General features: G+C 46.0%; 2 protein-coding genes across 3 annotated transcripts; one reads left to right on the forward strand and one right to left on the reverse strand.

Annotated features, from left to right (window-relative positions):
- Positions 1 to 43: 43 nt before the first annotated feature.
- On the reverse strand, positions 44 to 10,755 carry KARS1 (lysyl-tRNA synthetase 1). Of its 2 annotated transcripts, none has more exons than XM_068956091.1 (14): positions 10,622 to 10,755; positions 9,816 to 9,966; positions 9,448 to 9,613; positions 8,934 to 9,027; positions 8,475 to 8,661; positions 8,163 to 8,288; positions 5,363 to 5,482; positions 4,946 to 5,108; positions 4,668 to 4,841; positions 3,844 to 3,929; positions 3,055 to 3,140; positions 2,611 to 2,737; positions 611 to 754; positions 44 to 163 (listed from the first exon to the last, which is right to left on the reverse strand). In XM_068956091.1, exons 1-14 carry the CDS (start codon positions 10,681 to 10,683, stop codon positions 77 to 79), a joined length of 1,773 nt encoding a protein of 590 aa, XP_068812192.1. In that variant the 5' UTR covers positions 10,684 to 10,755; the 3' UTR covers positions 44 to 76. The 2 variants fall into 2 exon arrangements, with proteins under 2 accessions (XP_068812192.1, XP_068812191.1); XM_068956090.1 differs by having other exon boundaries at positions 10,380 to 10,678.
- On the forward strand, positions 10,737 to 16,703 carry TERF2IP (TERF2 interacting protein; the record flags this gene model as incomplete). Its single annotated transcript, XM_068956330.1, has 3 exons — positions 10,737 to 11,276; positions 11,958 to 12,041; positions 12,657 to 16,703. Coding segments are annotated over 3 exons (1,059 nt in total), but the record flags the coding sequence as incomplete, so codon positions are not given.
- Between the last annotated feature and the right edge of the window lie 2,742 nt (positions 16,704 to 19,445).

Raw genomic sequence — 19,445 nt, forward strand, 5'->3', positions numbered from 1 at the left:
GCCGTAGTTCCCGCGCAGGCGCACAGAGACACGGACACAGGCGGGCGGCAGAGAGCGCGGCCTTTATTCGCGGCCGTCACACGGAGGTGCCCTCGGCTGGCGGGTCGCGCTGCGCCTCCCTCTTGCTGTCCTCCGGTTTCATGGCGGGGAAGAGCAGCACCTCCTGCGAAGGAGGAGGCGGTCAGCGGGCGCCAGGTCCGCCCCACCGCCCTCCCGGCCCAGGGAGCAAGAGCCCCACGGGCAAGCACGCCCCACCACGGCCACCACCGCCCCAGCCCCAGCCCAGCCGCCACGGCCACCGCCACGGCCACCGCCATGGCCCAGCCGCACAAAGCGCACGCTACCGCGGCGAGCTCAGCTTGTGCTTCACGCACCCAGCCGGGTACGTTACCGCCATCCGCATGGCAGCTGTACAGTCTGGTGCGAGTTCTCAACAGGTGCAACAAATAAGAGCTTTTCTGAGGTGCAAATCCTAGCCTTAAAACATTTCCAAACAGCCATGTTTGTTACCTGTTACTTCTGTTCTGTTACAGAGGGGGCCTGCTTCACAGAATCCCATCCCAGTTCTCTGACAAAGCCAGCAGTAGGCGCTGCCGTTTCTAACATTTACCTTGATGTTATTGGAATCTGTAAGGAACATGGTGAGGCGATCAATCCCCATGCCCCAGCCAGCTGTAGGGGGAAGACCATACTCCAGCGCGACGCAAAAGTTCTCATCAATAAACATCGCTTCATCATCACCTGCAGCTTTTGCCTAAATGAGAACATAAGTAGTTTAAAAGGGTTCGCACAGAGCTAGAAATACTACTACTTCTACTAACTCCTAACAAAAAAGAATGAACATTTATACTTGTAGGAGCCAGGTAACTGATACAACCAAGGCTCTTCTGTACAGCCACATCAGCAAATAACAGATTAAGGAATCTCATCACCTGGAGAGTTCTGGAGGCCACTCATACAGGTGCTTCCAACACTAACTCTAGGTTGGCAAACCCTCTTCCTGCTCTCTATCTGATCTGCAGTTTTTCCACAGGTTTTATTGAAACTTTCCCATCTGTGTCTGCTATGTCACTTCCTTGCTGATCTAGGAGTTTCCTTTATAGACAAAGGTGCAACCCCTTCACTTTAGTAAAAGCTATCTCCAGGGCCACATCTGACTTTGGACTTCAACCACCTGTGTGGCAGCAGACCACCGTGGAAGTAAATACATTGCTTTCCAAGGCTTTTGGGCTTCTTTATTGCTTGCAGTCCTCTTCCTCCCTTAGTGTTTACAGAAACAAACACAGACCAGAATCATGTGAATCAGCAGTAATTGCTCCATGAAACAAAGTGTAGGCATCACTTTTTTCCACAAGTAAAAAGATTTGAAAAAACAACGCCGAGATGGTAACTCATACTTCTTAAATAAATTGACAGTGACAGCCTCCAAACGGTGAAAGCTATAGTAATAAAAATACAGACAAGCCAACCCTCTCAGATTTAGAAAGCATCAAGTGTAGGTGTTGAAACTACAAAACCAAAACATTTTGGCTCAGGCAGTTTCAAGAAAGATTGTTAAATAATTTTCTGCCTCAGTCTGAAACACTAAAATGTGAACTGCCACCATTCATCAGAGTTTCCAACTTAACATTAATTTTTCAGGCAAATTTTCAATCAATACATATAATCACATGTCTGCAAACACTGGCCATAAGCATGTAAGAGAACAGCAGCAAACATATATATAAAAATGCATCTGTACACACATGCATATACACACACACAGACCAAAGGGGAAAGATAGCTAAAATATTATTTCATGCTGACTGAATGTTTTGAAATTTCCTAACAAGTAAATTAGTTAACATACCTATATTTTCCTGATTTTGACCACTGTTTAATCCTCTCAGATAGCATGAAGCCATATAGAGATTAGAAAGAACAGGAACTCTTGTTTCTGCAGACGACATCATCTAACCTCCATTAAATGGGTGTGCATGCATATGTGTATACGTAACTATGTCACAAAATTAGTTCGAGTCCCTCCTTTCTTAGGCTTACCTAGAGAAACCTAGTCATATAAATCTGCAGGCTGAATAATTTCCAAACAGTTTGCGGGTCTATTCTGTAAGCCACTTTAAAATAATAATAGCTCAGGTCTGGAAATTAGTTTATTTCTTATGCACCATTAAAATTCTTACTGGACACAGAAATTAGTTTAATAAACTAGAAAGTATAATGTTGTATGATTACATAATAGCTTAACTGTGGAAAAATAACTCATTGTCAACCTTAAGATGACAGGAAACAGTCTGCACATCTGATTTTTTTCAGATTTGCACTTCAGGTAGAATAAAAGGGGGAAATATTCCAAAACATGGTATCACTACTAAAAAATTCTCCAAGGTAAACAAGTCTAAACTCCATGGTTAAGTTCTTTCTGAAGGAAGTAACTTTTGAAACCTAGTAAGTTTTAATGACAGGCTTTCACTCAAGTGAGAAACACTTACTCTCAAATTATTAACAGCCCTTTTCAGCAGCAGGGACTAATGCCAGATATGGAATAGACACAGGAAACATTATTTGCTTATGCGCCTAAATCGTTGATTCACTATCATCCACACGCCCTACCTTGGCCTGGTCCTCAAAAAGCTGCCGCTGCCGAAAAGGATCATTCAGCTCTGTGTACGCATTGCATACTTCCTTCTTCATCACAAAGAGTTCAAAGCGTTCTGTCAGTCCCGGACAACGGCGATGCCTACATCAAGACGACAAAGGAACCGCGCTTTAAAACGAACAGCTTTACAGAAGCAAAAGACCGCATACGTTACTTCAAGAGGGTGGCCCACGTTTGACAGCTGTTACTGCCAAACTTCCCGCTACTGAGGATTGGTGCACTTCTCTGGAAGATGGGTTTCACAGCTAAGGAACCAATATCTATTTGGGTTGGTGGCAGAATTCACAAACCATTATATAGCATCAAAATCTCCATTTTCACATATGGGACCTTCTTAACAAAGTAGGAGTTAGAAGCGTTAAAGTGAGTTACATCATGACTGTCTCTGGTACTCTTACCATTTGGCTAGAGGACTCATGACCTGTGGGTGGTCACAGATGAATGTTGGGTTGATACAAGTGACTTCCAGAAATTCACCAACTAACTGGGAAGACAAAACAGAACAGATTACAGGTAGAGTACAATGTCGCTTTACTAGCACTGCCCACCCCAAACATCCTACTTCCTTCCCTTCAGTACTGAAGAAGGTACTGCAGAAGTGAAAAGTTTCCCAACTAATAATGTCTAATCATGATAACGTCTTCATTAACAGAGAACGTGTCATCAAGTTGGACAAGAAAAATGACATAGCACAAACAGTATTAAAAAAAAAAAAAGTAATTTAAGTTTTAATTTGGACACTGTGACAAAAGCCCATAGGAAAAGCAGGAAAAAAACAGCTATCAGGCAATACATTGCATTGAAAGAAAAAGACTTAATACAGTTGGTCTGAGTATTACATGGTAAGCCTACTAGTTTGGTAAGGTACGTAGGAATGCACAGATTGCACTGACAAAACTGACGTGAGATAAGGCTTATTCATCTTAGGCACAAGAGACTAGTTATCAAACTAAAATCCTCTAGAGCTGGCATTAAGCAGGCATCAGTACATATCACTACGTTCTGCTGTAGACAACAGAGAAAAAGATTTTGACACAGCAAGTTTTCTCCCTTTGATACAGAAAGAGTTTAACTGCATTTCAGTGTGTTTCCCCACATGCAGCCGAGCTTTTGCTCCGCATGGACTTCTGTTCATACAAATAGATCCTCAAAGACCTTAGGATTATGAAAACACCCCCTTTTCTTACCTTGTCAAGAAGCCTGGCTGTTGTCCTGGGGGGTGGACACTCAACATTTCTCTCCACACAAAGGTCATCAAAGAACTTGCGAGTTTCTGGAATTGTTGTAGACAGAAGTTAAGAAAAGCCACCCAGGCAGTATTTTCTTTCTGCATCCTTCAACACATCTTAGAGTGACTTTGAAGATTTTAATAGTATACGTTGTGGACAACGTTAATTCAAATGTCAGTTTCAATCTAGAAAAGGGGTGTCTGTTTCCATCAATTTACACTAAAATAAAAGTTATTTCAGATTTCAGAGACTTGGGCAACAGTTACGCATAATCCCACAACATGACTGCTAGAGCTTATTAGCACAAAATCACTAGCAGGCATATGAACTTGTTTCCTTAAGGCGCTAGATTCCAGGGATAAAATGCGAGATGCATACATGTTGAAGAAAGACCAAAATAATCCTATCCTACAATCACAGGCATGGAGACTAAACAGCACTAAGGACAGAAGAAATGAGAAATAAAAAAATGGGTCTCTTCAACAAGAGCTCCACAAATGATGTTGTTGGAGGTATGGGACATCATCATCTCCTCGGTAACTACAACAGCATCATACATACTCAAGAAAGGGAGAAGCAAAAGAGTCAGATCTTGCCAAAGACTGAAAAGCATAAAGACTTCTTTCTGGAATCCCAGATAACAGACGAATCCAGAGAAAAGCAAGCCCATGTATTACCACCACTTCAAAAGAATAGCTAACAGACTGCAGATGGAGAACCTGAGGTATTTGCCCTCTTCACGTTAAGGAGGAATTAAAGCATATTCATTCTCAGCGCCTAACCTTCAGTTTCAAAACAATCAGCTGATGGAAATTTCACTCCCAGGACCTTTTCCAGTTCACACACCATGCTAATTCGCCGGAAGGGAGGAGTAAAATCTATCTCATAGGCCTGTCCATCTTGACCATCTGGATGGTAAACAATCTTGTAACTTCCAGTAACATGCTTCACCATCCCTAAAAGAGGAAACTGAAGTTTAGAAAACAGCATCAAGTCACATAAAACGCCATTCCTCTTGAAGATTTTTTTTTTTTTTTAAACGTAATATGCTATAGGTCACCTGAAAGTAACTTCTCTGTAATTTCCATCACGTCATGATAGTCCGCATAAGCCATATAGAATTCACAAGTTGTGAACTCGGGATTGTGAGTCAGATCGATTCCTTCATTACGGAACTGACGCCCAATTTCATATACTCTGTCCATGCCTCCAACCACCACCATCTAAACAAAAGGAAACACTAGTAAAAACGCTAACTTTTTCAAGAGAAAATGCTTTCTTTCAAGAGAATGAAAGAAAGATCAGACAAGTATACCTGAGGGAATGGCAACAAGACCTAGTGAATCTCATTCGAGGCGCATTTTGTTTTCTCCAGTCCAATGAGTCAACTGTTCTTCAAGAACAATCCTTACTTCAGCTATATTTACTTTTTTAGAATGAGGAAAAACAGCTTGGCCATGAGGGGCTTGTATTTTACCTTATGATAAAGCTCTGGAGCAATTCTCATATATAAATTCATATCCAGCTCGTTGTGGTATGTGATGAAAGGTTTAGCCACAGCTCCACCTGGAATTATATTCATCATAGGAGTTTCAATCTGAAAAATAAACAACAATGAATGCAACATCGGCATAAATATTACCAGGTTCCTAACTCAAGTGCGTGCTCTGCTTTAGTCCTTAGGGTATTTCTGTTTCCACAGCAGAACTCTGTAAAAGAAACAACAAAACACAGCTAGCTTTGATGAAAAACCTCTGTGTTTATTATTTGACATTCCAGTATATGAAAAGAGTTCTAAAATAAAGGGCATTCCTCCCATGCAGTCAATAAAGACGAGTTACTTAAGCTATCTGCTGCTATCAATAGTCATTCGTATTTATTATAAAAGTGAACCTGTTGGGTAATAAGCCAGGACCCGGGCTGTGGCACTGTCACAAAATCACCTATCTGTATTGCAGAAAATCCACTTGGTAAGATAGAGAGCTCTTTCATAAGACTTACAAGAAATACTAGTCTTTCTTAGTATCTTTTCCAAATCATTGCTCATATCGTAAATTTGTTACAATAGTCTCAACAAGAAAGCGGTAATACTGAAAGACATGAAACGCTGTGGCTACTGCAAACCTTGCAAAACCTAAGCAATTTAATACTGCTTTTGTAACAAAAAATAATAAAAAATATCACCTTTAAATGTGGAGCATTCAAAAATATTCGAGGGAGAGGAGAATGTATGCATACACAGATATGTCCACTTTAAAAAAAGTTTCTGCTAATTTTGTGTGCATGTGTATATATGTATCTGTACATACATATACATATATAGAGAGAGAGATGGAATTCCAGAGCCCAAATGAACTAATTTATGAAAAGATATGCAAATTCAAGTTAAAAAACACACACACACACGCACACACAACTTACTGCATGCTGCAGCTCCGAAAAAATCATTACAAATTTACTTTCACACAAACTGCTTTTCCTTATCTGTTTAAAAGATGTGCAGTTATGGCTCAGGCAATATACACTATTAACTACGCAAGAAACAGACTTGAGGCCAGTATCAAATACAGACTACAGTTCCCAGGGCAAGAACCACCCGCCGGGCACAGAGACAAAATAAAGAAAAAGCAGCTATGAATGATGGAGAAACGGAACAGCAGAGTGATGTACAGCACAAACCTTGGGTGCTGATCCACTCTACTCAGAGGGCCAGTGGAGGTGGTCAAACGGAACAACCATCTGCTCCTATCCTCTGCCCAAGTGAGGACAATTTTCTAATTGATTCTGCAGGAGATGCCCGGTTTAAACTACTGCGCTGACAAACCAGCTTGCCTTTCACACCATTAGCACAAAGAACTTCAGACTGCCTGTCCTTATATTTGAAATGCATCTTTGCATCAACCAGAATTAATCTTCTGTTACTAACCCAGAATCATGAAAACAAGTATTCCACAGTTCACAACAGAACTACTAAAATGGTGCAGAATAGGAAACCTTCTATGAATTAGAAAGAGACTCAGGACTCCTGTGAAAGAACAAAGTTCAGGGCAAAAACAGAAGTCAACGAGTGATAAAACGAGAACGAGAGTGAATCTAGAATGTGAAAAAGAGAAGAAACTGTGTAGGATATGAATTAATATAGCTCCCTGAAGAAGTATTTTGAATTAATGCGATTCTCCAGACAGATCGACACTGTATAACAAGCTGAGCTGCAGAGAACAGAAAGCAGTCAGCATCCCAGGCAGTGCTGGAATTAGAAACTGAATTTAACTCATGAGCATGGAACTGACCCCAACCTAACAAGCCCTGACAATAAGCCGAAGAGCACAGTACGATACTCATTACGGTTTAGCTATACTTGTTCCAGTCCAAGCTGGTATCCGTCCCTGCCATGACGCTGTACCGTGATTCAGCAGTGGCTCATGTATCTTCCAATTGCAGCCTGCTGTATGGTAGGCAATTCCCTGACTCCTCTGCCTTGTATTTTATTCCCAACACACTCACCAACAAGCATAAGTAACTCACTCCACTATCCCAATGACAAGCTGACACTTTGTATAAACTGAGAAAAACTCTTAGGGTTCCTTTGGATCAAGTTATAATCAGAGCAGTAAAATCTGTAAGCACTAGATTAAGACTAGTTTGAAAAAGTAAACACATCAAAGAAACATACTGAAGTCAATCTATGCCAGATAGTGAAGACACAGGACAGATTTGGAGTGCTACATATTCCCACCGCCCTCAAACAACTCCACGGGCAGTTTTTGCAGAGTCAGTTGGTAAACACTTGTACACCAGCTACATCACAGTTAGCGAACAGATCATAACTTAAAGCTCAACAAAGAATGTGGATGCAACAAGAGAGCACAGCTAGTATCATTTTCTAATACCCTACTCTCCAATAGATGTTAAGACAGAATCAGTTTTACTTACATGAAGTAAAACCTGCATTTACCTCCCGAGGCAAAATGCAGCTTCAAAGATGTTATTTCCCACCTTAAATTACTGAAATAAGAAAAGGGCATCAATAGTTTGAAGTGCTAGCTTGATAAAAGTTCTCTGAATCACACACTAACACCTCACGAATAGTCTTAACTCTAAAAGCAGAAATAAGGAATAGTTCCCATTGTGTAAAACTGGAAAAACATGCTGTACTGAGGTCATTATTCTCACTTCTGTACACATTTTGCATATGAGCCTGAATATGAGGTAGCCTCGAAGCTGAGGAGCTCCAAAAATATCTGGTAGATGGAGAAAAATAATCCATGAAGCCTTACCTCAAGAAAGCCCAACTCATCTAGAAAGCTCCGAATATACGTAATGATCTTTGCACGGGTTATGAATTTCTGCCTCACGTAATCATTAAGAATTAAATCCAAGTATCTCTGACGATACCTAGTTTCCTGAAAAGAATAAATACTTTTAGAAAAACCTAAACAAAACGTATTGTGAAAGGAAAAAAAAGAACCACAAAACAAAACACAAGAACAAAGCAAGACTAATGCATTGATACCACCAGCAGATACAAAAGGTCATCCATTTAGACCTTCTTTCAAACAGCCTCCAAGAGCAATAGGTGCGACAGCTACCTTATCTTTGAGGCCAAAGTGAAGATGAGGCAACATGTGCAGGCATGGAGACAACAAAGTTATTTCATAAGGAATAATACTCAGTTCCCCTTTCTTTGTTTTGCCAGGATTCCCCTGTACACCAATGATGTCCCCACGACGCAGCTTGTTGGTAATACGGAAGTATTCTTCCTCCGACTTGTAGAGCCTGTAATTACAATAACAATTTAAGCAGTTTCGTTTAAAGTTCAACTTTCCAAACCGCGTCCTGCAAGTCTCTTCTCCAGACCAAATCCTTTAACAAATACCTAGGAGGGATGCTAACCGCAACATCCTAGTACACCACTACCTGGCTGCCTGAGCCCATCCTTAGCTGAACAACCTAGCTAAAGAGATGAAGGAACAGGATGCCCAAACGCAGATCCCCAGGCCCCAGAGCGTAGTTTGGCTTAGAATGCTAGCGGGAATAATTCTACTTACCTGGAATTTGCCATGACCTGCAACTTGACTCCTTCGCCTCGAAGATCATAGAAGATCAGTTTCCCTCCAGAGGCACGCTTTGCGTGGATTCGACCTAAATACCAAAAGTACGCAGGACATCAGGAAACGTGTCCCTAACAGAAAGGGTATTAGGGCAAAAGCCACAGTCTTGTCATTTGGACAAAGGATCGTCAGCTCAGAATTGATTGCTAACTGTCAAAGAGAAGCAGTTAACGCCTCACAATTAATACCACTGCACAAAAGGTCATATGAACATTGGGTCATGGAGCCCGAGTCATAATCCGATCTCTTGCTTGTCAGGGACGTTGTAATACTCCCCTCAGTCTGAAAGGTCCTGTCTTGAATAGTCTAACACTGCTACAAACTTAGCTTCGTGACTGAGTAGCAAAGGATCAGCAGAATTAGAAAACAGACCACCCCATCTCTAAAAACAGCTAGGACTTGGCTTCACAAAGCAACGGACCATCCTTCTATACCCGAGAATAAACTTTACCTGCCACTCTCACTGTCACGTCAGTCAGGTGATCTCCTGGCTGCAGGTGGCTGTACTTCTCTATAAAATCTGAGAGAGATGAGTCTACGTGGAATTTGTGGGGGTAAGGATCTTCACTGGTGCCCTTCAGCTGCTGGACTGCATGGCTACGGATCTTGTAATATTGCTGTCACCAAAAAACAAAACCAAAGGATTTTGTTAAAAACTGAAAATCTGTTGCAGGTTAAAAACTAAAACACAGCTGCCCTGATTTAGGAAAATGGAAGTCTCTCCCCTTTTAACCCTTTAGCTTGGTGGAACTAAAAATCAAGTGTAAATTAATAACACTTATTCTCAGAACATTAATAAGCAGGGGGCCAGATGCTCACATTCGGATCCAAGCTTTCCTCATCAGCACCAATGTTATTCTCAGAGTCAGGAGTCAAGCAAGACTTATCTGATTGCTTTTCGTTTTGCTCTTTCTGCTTTGCCTCTTTTTCGGCCATTTTTCTCTCCGCCTTCAAACGTCTCTTCAGCTCACTGCAATGAAGGAGGAAACCAGACACAGCAGGTAACTTTTGAGACTTCTATACGGAAACACGTGGCAGAAGATTCTGCCCAAAGCTCGCTGTATGCGTAACCCTGCCGTTCCCCTTACTCTACCCAAAAGTCACGATGAATGTTTAACCATGTCTAAATGCCTTCTCCTCTGAATTCCTTCAGCTCGCCTCTGAGGAGGCGCAAACACTCAGAGGAAACCAAAACCAAGCACCGTGTAGACGTGCCTCGGGGAGGGGAGCCGTGCGCCCACAGGCCCCCCGCGGCCCCCTTCGTGCGCTGGGGCCGCGCCACCCCGCGCAGCAGACGGCGGCGTGCGGCAAACCCCGGCGGGAGGGGACCGCCGCCGCTCAGGGTCCCCGAGGCGGCCCGGGCCCAGAGCGCGGAGCACCGACCTGCTTGGGCCGCCGAGGGCCCGCGGCCACGGGAGCGCGGGCGCGGCGCTGCGGGCGCGGCCCAGCAGCCGCGCGGCGGCGGGGCTCAGCATGGCGCGCTGCGGCCGGTCACCTGGCGGAGACACGCGCCGGGTCAGCCGGGTGGACGCCCGCCGCCGCCGCCGCCGCCGCCCGGCCCGGCCCGGCCCGGCCCGGCTCGGCCCGGCCCGGCTCGGCCCGGCCCGGCCCCGTCCCGCCCTCACTTTTTGCTGAGGCGCAACTCGGCCTCGGCGGCCTCCAGCCCGCGCTCCGCCGCGGCCGCCATCTTCCCGGCGCTGCCCGCGCGCCCGCGCCTGCGCGGCACGGCCCGGCCCGGGCCCGGCGGCGGCGGCGGCGGCGGCGGCGATGGCGGAGCGCGGCGGCGAGGCGGCGGCGGCGCCCTCGCCCTCGCGGACGCTGTTCCTGTGGGACGACGGCAGCCCCATGCGCTTCTACGTGCGGCCCGGGCTGGCCAAGCTGCGGCTGGCGCCGCTGGTGCTGGCGGGCGGCGGGCGGCTGTGCCGCGTGCAGGAGCCGGGCGCCGTGCTCCTGGCGCAGCCCGGCGAGGCCGCGCCCGGCGGCGCCGTCTCCACCGAGTACGTGGCGGAGTGCGTGCAGCGCAACCGGCGGCTGCCGCTGGAGCCCTTCCGGCTGCCGCCCGCGCCCCGCGCCGCCGCCGCCGCCGCGCCGCGCGGCCGCCTGGCCTTCACGGAGGCGGAGGACGCGGCGCTGCTGCGGGCGGTGCGCGGGCGGCGCGGGGCGCGGGCGGGCGGCGCGGCGCTCTGGAAGGAGCTGGAGCGGGCCGGCCTGACGCGGCACTCCTGGCAGGCCATGCGCGACCGCTACCTGCGCCACCTGCGCCCGCGGCGCGGCCGGGCCGCCGCGGGTGAGCGCGGGGCCGGCGGGCGGCGGGGACCGGGGCGGCGGGGACCGGCGGGCGGTGAGGACCGGGGGGCGGCGAGGCCCGGGGCTGATGGGGCCGGGGGGCGGCGGGGACCGGGGGGGGGCTGGCGGGGGCCGGCGGGCGGTGAAGACCGGGGCTGGCGGGGCCGGGGGCAGCAGGGGCCGGCAGGGGTCGAGGCTGATGGGACCGGGTGGGGGGGGGGGGGCCGGGGGCGGCAGGGGTCGAGGCTGATGGGACCGGGGGGGGGGGGGGGGGCAGCAGGGGCCGGCAGGGGTCGAGGCTGATGGGACCGGGTGGGAGGGGGGGGCCGGGGGCGGCAGGGGTCGAGGCTGATGGGACCGGGTGGGAGGGGGGGGCCGGGGGCGGCAGGGGCCGGCAGGGGTCGAGGCTGATGGGACCGGGTGGGAGGGGGGGGGCCGGGGGCGGCAGGGGCTGGCAGGGGTCGAGGCTGATGGGACCGGGTGGGAGGGGCGGGGGTCAGGGCTGGCGGGGCCAGGGGCAGCAGGGGCCGGGTCTGACGGGGTCGGGGGGGTGGCAGGGGCGGGGGGGTCGGGGCTGGGGGGGCCAGGGGCGGCAGCGGCTGTTGCTGGCCCCGTGGCGGCAGAGCCGCTGCGGCCGGTGTCAGCCCGTGGCCCACGCCTGCGTGTCCCGCAGAGCCCCGGCGCGCGGACGCCGCCGGCCAGCCCGCCCCAGAAATGGGCATTTTCGCAGCGGCTAATCGGGAGTTTGAAAGCACTGAGGTAGGAAGCACTGAGGGGGCCGTCGGCCACTGCAGCATCGCTGCACCCGCTGCTGCAGGCGCCCTGGCCCGGAAGCCCTTACTCGTTGTCACAAAATGACTTGCCTGTGCCTTAACTCATAGTTAACTTTTAAAATTACTTTGTACCATGGCAACACTTCCGCTGTGGCTAAGTGGGAATTTCGTGTGAGTCACAAACTACATCACTTAAGCTGAACAGCGTCTCGCTGCAGTGTAAGAAATAGAAGCCATCTTTTTAGTTTGATTCCCTGCCCAAAGTTGACTTGAGCAAATTAACGTGAGAGCGTCGTGCACTATTACATGCTAAAAGCTGTATTGCCAAATGGGTGTCATCCTTTCACCCTTAGGTGCAGAACGGTCCTGCAGTTAGTTACTTTGTCTTTTATACTTAATTTGTTCAAATCCTTCCTTAAATCTCATGCTTTCCCATGGCCTTATATATTGTTGTAAGCACTGAATTTTATTATACTTAGTAATTACTGGGCGTTTTTATACGCTGTAGAGTCACTAGGGAAGACGGTTAGGTAGCAGCAATATAAGAATCTTTGCAGAAAATACCATGTCTAACTGATAACTCCATTTCTCTTACTTTTAGTCAGGAAGCGACACCTCAGACATTTCAGAATTTGCCTCAGAAGATGGAAAGTCCCCAGAAGAAACAGCGTCTAGTTTGAAAACAGGACTGGAGGACTCCGCTCTCCCTGATACTCAATTACGAGGGGAGGAAAGACCAACAAGCACTTGCCCTTCTCCCAGTGTGGTAGGAGAAGTTGTAAAAACTATACAGCAGTTCATGGAGAAGTTCAGCATGGACCTACTCACTGTTACACAGGCCTTTCTGAAAAACACTGGGGAAGTAGAGACTACTTTAAACTTTCTGCAGACAGGACAGCGCTTGGATGGATACCCTGTGTGGAGCCGAGAGGATGATTTAGAATTGCAAAAAGATGATGAACAGGTCAGAAGTAAACTGATAGCAAAATTTGGAGCCGAAAATGTAGCAAAAAGAATAGCATTTAGGAAGAGTTAGATAGCAAAGTAGCAGAGAATGACTGATCTAGGACTGTGGCAAAAACTTATGAAAGCAGTCATTTTACAAGTACAAATGTGATGGAAAAATTTAATTTAATATTCTGAAGTCTCACAAATTCTTTAAAATGAGCAAGCCTGTATTATATTTTCTTTTTTTATAAAGGACCTATTTTGTATTTTTTTTGGTAATACTGAGTATACTGAAGACTTAAAAATGGTGAAGAGAATCCTGTTCAGTATAAAGCAAACTTTCAGTGATAAAACTTGAAATTATACATCTGCTATATAAACCAGCGGGCACTCCTACCTGTGCGTTGCTGCATGGAAAGGATATTGAATGGAGAGAGCACCGAAATGTGACAGAGCACTGCATGTAGTTTTGACCTTTAACCGCATTAGTACACAATAGCGGCCTGCTCTCTGCCATGCGTCTCGCTTCAGAGTTTTGAGGCTGATCATCTAATACCCTGCTCTGCCAAACAATCTGTCAGTTACCATCTCAGGCCAGTAGGCAGCCATCTCGATTTCTATTTTAAAAAGCAAGCTCTGGGGGTGGGGGGGGAAAAATACTATTTTGGGGGGCAATGTTACTGGGTATAAACAGGATAGTTACAATACACAGTAGTCCCTGCATTTAATTGTATGTATTTAAGTTCCTGTATGCATCCCTCCCTTATTACATTAATTTCTATGGGAAAGATTGCTTTGCTATCTGTAGAATTGCTTAGCATCACTTTTCCCCTGTCCTTGACAGATGGGGGTTATGCCTTGTAATTCTTCTTTGTGATTAAAAACAGATAAGTGTCCTTATCTTCCACATAAACAGACTCATTCATGAGATGACACAAGACAGCAAAAAATGGCTTAAGGAACCAGAGGATCTTTCAGCTTCCAACCTTCTGTGTATTACAGTTATCTTGTTTTCTTCTCGAGAGCAAGGCTTTTCAGTTTTGTTTGGCACAGCACTTGCCCAGCCTATCTTCGAGTAGGCAGCAGAGATGTTTCACTGTCTCAGGCTGAATTTTAAGGTCTGCCAGCCAGCTCTGGCCTAAGTTATCACCTGATTGATTTAGGTGGGATCACCTAAAGCAAAGCTAACTTGATTTAGAGGGAAAGCCTCAAATCATTCCCACATTAGCTTTCGCCTCCTAGGGAAGGATACCTTTTGCAATGGTCAGTGAAGTTTCTAGCTAGGATTGAATGATTTTTGTTCTTAGAAAGCGTACAAGTCAGGTCAGTGCTACTACTAGCCCAGTGTTTTATCTCAAAACAGCGGTGGGGAGTGTGCTCTTTGGCTGCGATCTGCAGTGCATTCCCCTGTAGCAGCGCTCACAGTCATCAGATGAAGGATGTTAGAGGGTGCATCCCTGCCCGTTTCCTTAGTATATATTTATGCACCTGTTTGTCCATGAACCTCTCGGATCCCTTTCTGTATCCACTGATCCCGTTCCCCCCCCCCCCCCCCCAAAACGACTTTATTGTGGCAGAAAGCTCCAGAAGGTACCTGTGTGCTTTAAGCTGACCTCTACCAGTTCTTGACTGCTGGTATTGCACGATAGCAACATTAACTATACCCACTGCCTTCATGATTTCCAAAAACCTTGATTATACACCCCCTTCACCTCCCCCTCCCACCACCCAGCTTGCATCTCTATAGATGGCAGAGCCCCAGCCTCTTTGGTCTAAACAAAATAATGCTTGTATCAGGCCATGGAGTGTAGTTGGCATGACCAGGTGCACATACTGTTTCACATCTGATACAGCTAGGTATAAGTTAATGAAGTCTCAGAGTTCATTTAGGTATCTTAGCAGCTAAGAGGGAGAACAACATTGGGAGAATACAGTCACAATCTGAAAAACCTCAGACTGAAATCATGTTCTGGTCACTATTTTAACAATGACTCTCAACATGACACCTGGCCAGTAATCGTAACTCCTGTAAATCTGGCATTCAGTCATCTTTTGGTGAAATAGATGGGCTTATAAAAGATTTTTTTTTTAAACTAATATTATGTTTAGGTTCTTTCCTTATTGCATTACTGTACTCTTTAAAAAAAAAAGAAGTCTGAATTAGAACATAGCCAATTTTAAGCCAAATTCAAATTGCATTAAAAGCCAATGATAATGATATAATGCCTGCTACTCCAGTTCAAAAAAAATGTCTGTCCTGAAACACCAACCGACTTACCTGGAGAGTTAACCAACGTTAACCACATAAGTGGCAAAACTCTGTTTTAGACTGTACAATGTTTTACTGTACAGATAATTCCTCCTGAAGAGCGAGGAGAATTCGGTACGTTCATGCTGCTCAGACCGGTTCCTTGGGATTTTTTGTGGACTATCAGACAAGTATTTAACAAGAAAGCCCAGGAGAACACCAAATAAAGCAGTAAGATTTAAAAAGGTTAGGAACTTTACCCGCTGGATTGGAAATCCAAGGACTGCCGATGAGCAGAATCAATGGCAGCCACATCTCAGTTCAGTGTGAGTCTTCACATAACCAAAACTACTCTGGAATTCAAAATGAGAGGGTGTGCACAGTACGTGGCTGCAACATGGAAAAATCAAATGTATGCCTTTTAGTATTACTATGTTTTACCTATTTTAAGTGACGTTTCCTTTAAGGAAGAGTTTATCTTTTGCAGAGCCGCACCAGTCCGACCTGCAATGCAATCTTCCAAATACGTATATTGTGCTTTAACCTTTGTGGAGCCATGCAAAGGCGTTATCTAACTCTGAGACCTTTTCCTCATTCACTCAGTTCACCCGTTAGGTGTGGGAACCAGATAAGACATATGACAGAGAAGGCACGGCTTATTCAAGGTGGCCTGTTCTGGGCTCTCGAAAAGCACCATTTATCCAAGGATTCGTTCTTGTTCATGCAGGCACATGGGTCTAGGTATCTTCATTCCACTTCTCTTCCCATTAAGAAGATGCAGGGATGGCACCACATCCTACAGTTCTGTTTCAGGGCAGCCTGGCTCCACCTTCTCCCATGACCAAAAAAAAAAAAAAAAAAGAAAATCTGCTCCACCTTTCCTTACCAGGGACACAGTTACATTCCTTCCCCTGTATCAGGGACAGTTTGTCTTCACATGGTGTTATCTCAGGGTCCTGTACTTCTTTTTACGTCAGGAACACTATTTTTGCAGGTCAAGGAGTGTACCTATCTCTTCCTTGTATCCCTATCTGGAGCAATATTTTTAAGCCTTGGGAGGAGGAGCAGAGTGGAAACATGCACGCCAGAGCTGAGTTAAAGACAATTCCAGAAGCAGATGCTGCTGGGTCTGCGAGCCATGCCTGAGCTTTGGCTATTTCCAATAGCTTTCCTTCCGAATTAGTCGGCATTCAACAATATCAGTGATTTCTGGCCATTCATAGTTAGAGTATTTCCCACCAGTGAAGTATTGACTGTATATACTGTTCAAATGTTAACAAAGTCAAAAAGCAATAGACAGGATTACCAAACAGTTTTTTTTTTTTAAATTACCCTTTGATTAGCGACTTCTCCATCTTATACCTTTTTAGTATAAAAGCAGAGCTTGTTCTTCTGAACTTGCACAACATAAACTTGACATATGCTTCTAAAAATAAAGATAATGGAAGTCTATTATGTGTATGCCAAAGGATGTAGCCTTAGTTTTATCATCAGTCATGCTCACTGTCTTGGAAGTTTGTTTTTTTGTTTGTGTTTCCCCCTCTTCCTCCAAAATTATTTTAAGTTATCTTGCATTAACACTATGGCAACTTCAGATTTTCATCTGGCCACATTGTGCGTGGTTTTAACGTTCCCAAAACGTCTTACCAATTGTTGTAATGAGGAAACGTTGCTAACAGAAAGTAAGGAAGATATGTCGAAATCAATGATCTTGGTTTTTCTCTGAGTGAACTTAAGCAGAAGTGAGAGTAATTTTCAAAACAGTACATTAAAAAACAAAACACACACACCGTATATCATTTGTTTGTTGGGTGACTGGAAACACTGAACATTTTTGTCCAGCTAAGCATTTGATACAAGGAATTGACCGAGCACACTGAAAACAAGTATTCATAATAAAACTTGGGCCACTCAGACTGAGATTGGTTAATGTAAAACTACAATTAGTAACGTACTGAAGAGAGGCTATGTTTGCTCAGAAACAGGCCTGTTAGCGCTTAAAGCGGGAAGCCCTTCAGTAAGAACTGGCCGCTGAGACTGCTTTTAGCTGAACATGCTGAAGGCAGCTCCGATTTAAAGGGACTTTACAAGAGGTGCAGCAGCTCTGCTCTTCCTTGGCGCAGCATGAGTCATACTTCTCTATGTCAGCCTGCCTGCTCCAAGTTTGCACGAGTATTGCGTAAGGGAAGACTTGGATGCTTTGCTTTTGGTGGATTTTCTACCACAGTGCCTGTGCTGCCTGCTCAGCATGGATGTTGAAGTTTAACAATAGGATCCCTAGTAGGAAGGCTGTGATTTCCAGAACACACAACATCCCACCCTTTGTAGGGATTCAGAGCTCAGCTCTAGCAATTTAGACATCCACTGTACAATAGTAGCAGGTAATCTTTAAGCATCACTAAAGCCTAAGTGTTCAATACAGCATCTGATGTCTCCTTTATGGATCCAGCTTCAAACCTTCCTTATTTAAAGGATACAAGGGTAAGACTACATTGAGATCTGCCTCTTAAGAAGCAAGACGATCATATTCCAATTCTATAGCTGATGAAGTAGAAGAATCAGACTGTAGAAACAGAAAGAAAAAAGCACCTAAAGTCTTTCCAACCACTAGGAAAATAAGTTTTAAACAATAGGATTCCTCTAATGTTAAGTAGAAATCTTATCTGAGTGGTCTCTAGAAAGAAACCAAGTCCCTGAGAAGCAGACATCTCATCCACAGCTGCTTTCAGATGTTTTTAGCCTTGGCAGTCAGGGCTGACTGCTCCATCCAAGAGAAAAAAGACGACTGAAGGTGAAATTTGGATAGCTACTGACCTTGTACTGAAGATATCATTTGCCACTACAGGAGAAATCTAGTTTCTGTGGAGCACAGACTTAGTAATGCATCTGAATAATTCAGGGTACTGGCACTGCTTAGTGGCAAAATAAGTTCAAATTCAAATTCAAAAGGCTGCTTCTGAAACATTGCCTAACAATGATCCAGCCCTGCACCCAGCAACCTGGGAAACTCTCCCTGCTGGATACTTCCCCCTCCCACCCCTTACAAGGGGCGAGCGTGCATAGAACTTCATGGATAAAAGAAAGGCTGCAACAAAACACTGACCCATGAAATCTAAATCATTAACAATAATTATATTGAATTATAACAGAAATTAAAATAAACCCTCCTCCCTCCTGCCCATACCATCTCACCCACTGCTGACCAGTTACGCTCCTAGAGCTGCCTCGGGGGACAACTAAACCCCCCCTCCTCCCAGCCTGCTGTCCTCCAACACCTGCAGCTCTCTCCCCAGCTGCTGCGCGACAGTCTTACCCCAAAGGGACGAGCAGGACATGGGACACTGCTGCCAGCCCCAGCAGAGGATGTTGGAGGACCGCTGCTGGGCTGGGAAGCCCTCTCATTTCTCCTCAAGGCTTCCACTCCTGGTGCTCTCAGGGCTCACTGTTAATTAGGGATGGCTGATTAGTTCATTCCACAAGTCTGCTCATTAGCTGGTAGCTACTTTCTCTTGCTAATCAACATAATTGCTCAGCATCTATCTGCAGAGTCGCTTAACTGCAATACCCAGCAGGACCAAGCAGCAAGTCTCTGCTACAAAAAACAACCCACGCAGCTGCTGTGAATTTGTCAGAAAGGCTTTCTTCCTGCTACTGGAGGTTGCTAATCAGTTAGGGTGAATCCTCCTCCCCCCTACTTTTAATACACACGGTACGTAGAGGCTGGACACAGTTTCTTGCCTATACACCTTCAAACATGAACTCGGTCACTGTATTCCCCCAGCAGTTGAAAATCAGCAGTTTATATTTTTTCTTTTAAACACGCTATTGCAAATTTTTTAATGACATGCAAATGAGGGCTGATCCTTCACGTAGACGTTGTCACTTTTCTACAGAGGGTAGCAAACACCTTCCTAGCCAGCAGGTTTAATACGCGTGCTCCTTGCTGGAGCTACATCGGCATGAGGAGAGCAGCTGACGGCTACAGTGAGCAGGGGCTTGGGGAAAAGGACTGCGGCCAGCGGGGCAGAGCTGGGGCAGACAGGGAAGAGGAGCACTGGGATCCACAGCTGTGAGCCCATGATGTCCATCGACCATCTCAGCACCCTGCAACTGGGCTGTGCGGTGGGAGCCTGCAAGGGGAGGGTGGGGTGGGCACAGCTTGCCGTGGACCTGGACACCCTCCTCCTGCCTCGA

The sequence above is a fragment of the Struthio camelus genome, chromosome 10 (genome assembly GCF_040807025.1).
Source record: "Struthio camelus isolate bStrCam1 chromosome 10, bStrCam1.hap1, whole genome shotgun sequence".
NCBI lineage: Eukaryota > Metazoa > Chordata > Aves > Struthioniformes > Struthionidae > Struthio > Struthio camelus.

Excerpts from the sequence above, each read along its gene's own strand:
- KARS1 (XM_068956090.1), bottom strand. The coding sequence starts at position 10,471 with ATGCTGAGCCCCGCCGCCGCGCGGCTGCTGGGCCGCGCCCGCAGCGCC. Across the intron at positions 3,141-3,843 it reads CAGCCAGGCTTCTTGACAAG|TTAGTTGGTGAATTTCTGGA; the intron begins GTAAGAAAAGGG and ends TTGTCTTCCCAG. Across the intron at positions 2,738-3,054 it reads ATGAGTCCTCTAGCCAAATG|GCATCGCCGTTGTCCGGGAC; the intron begins GTAAGAGTACCA and ends GTCTTGATGTAG.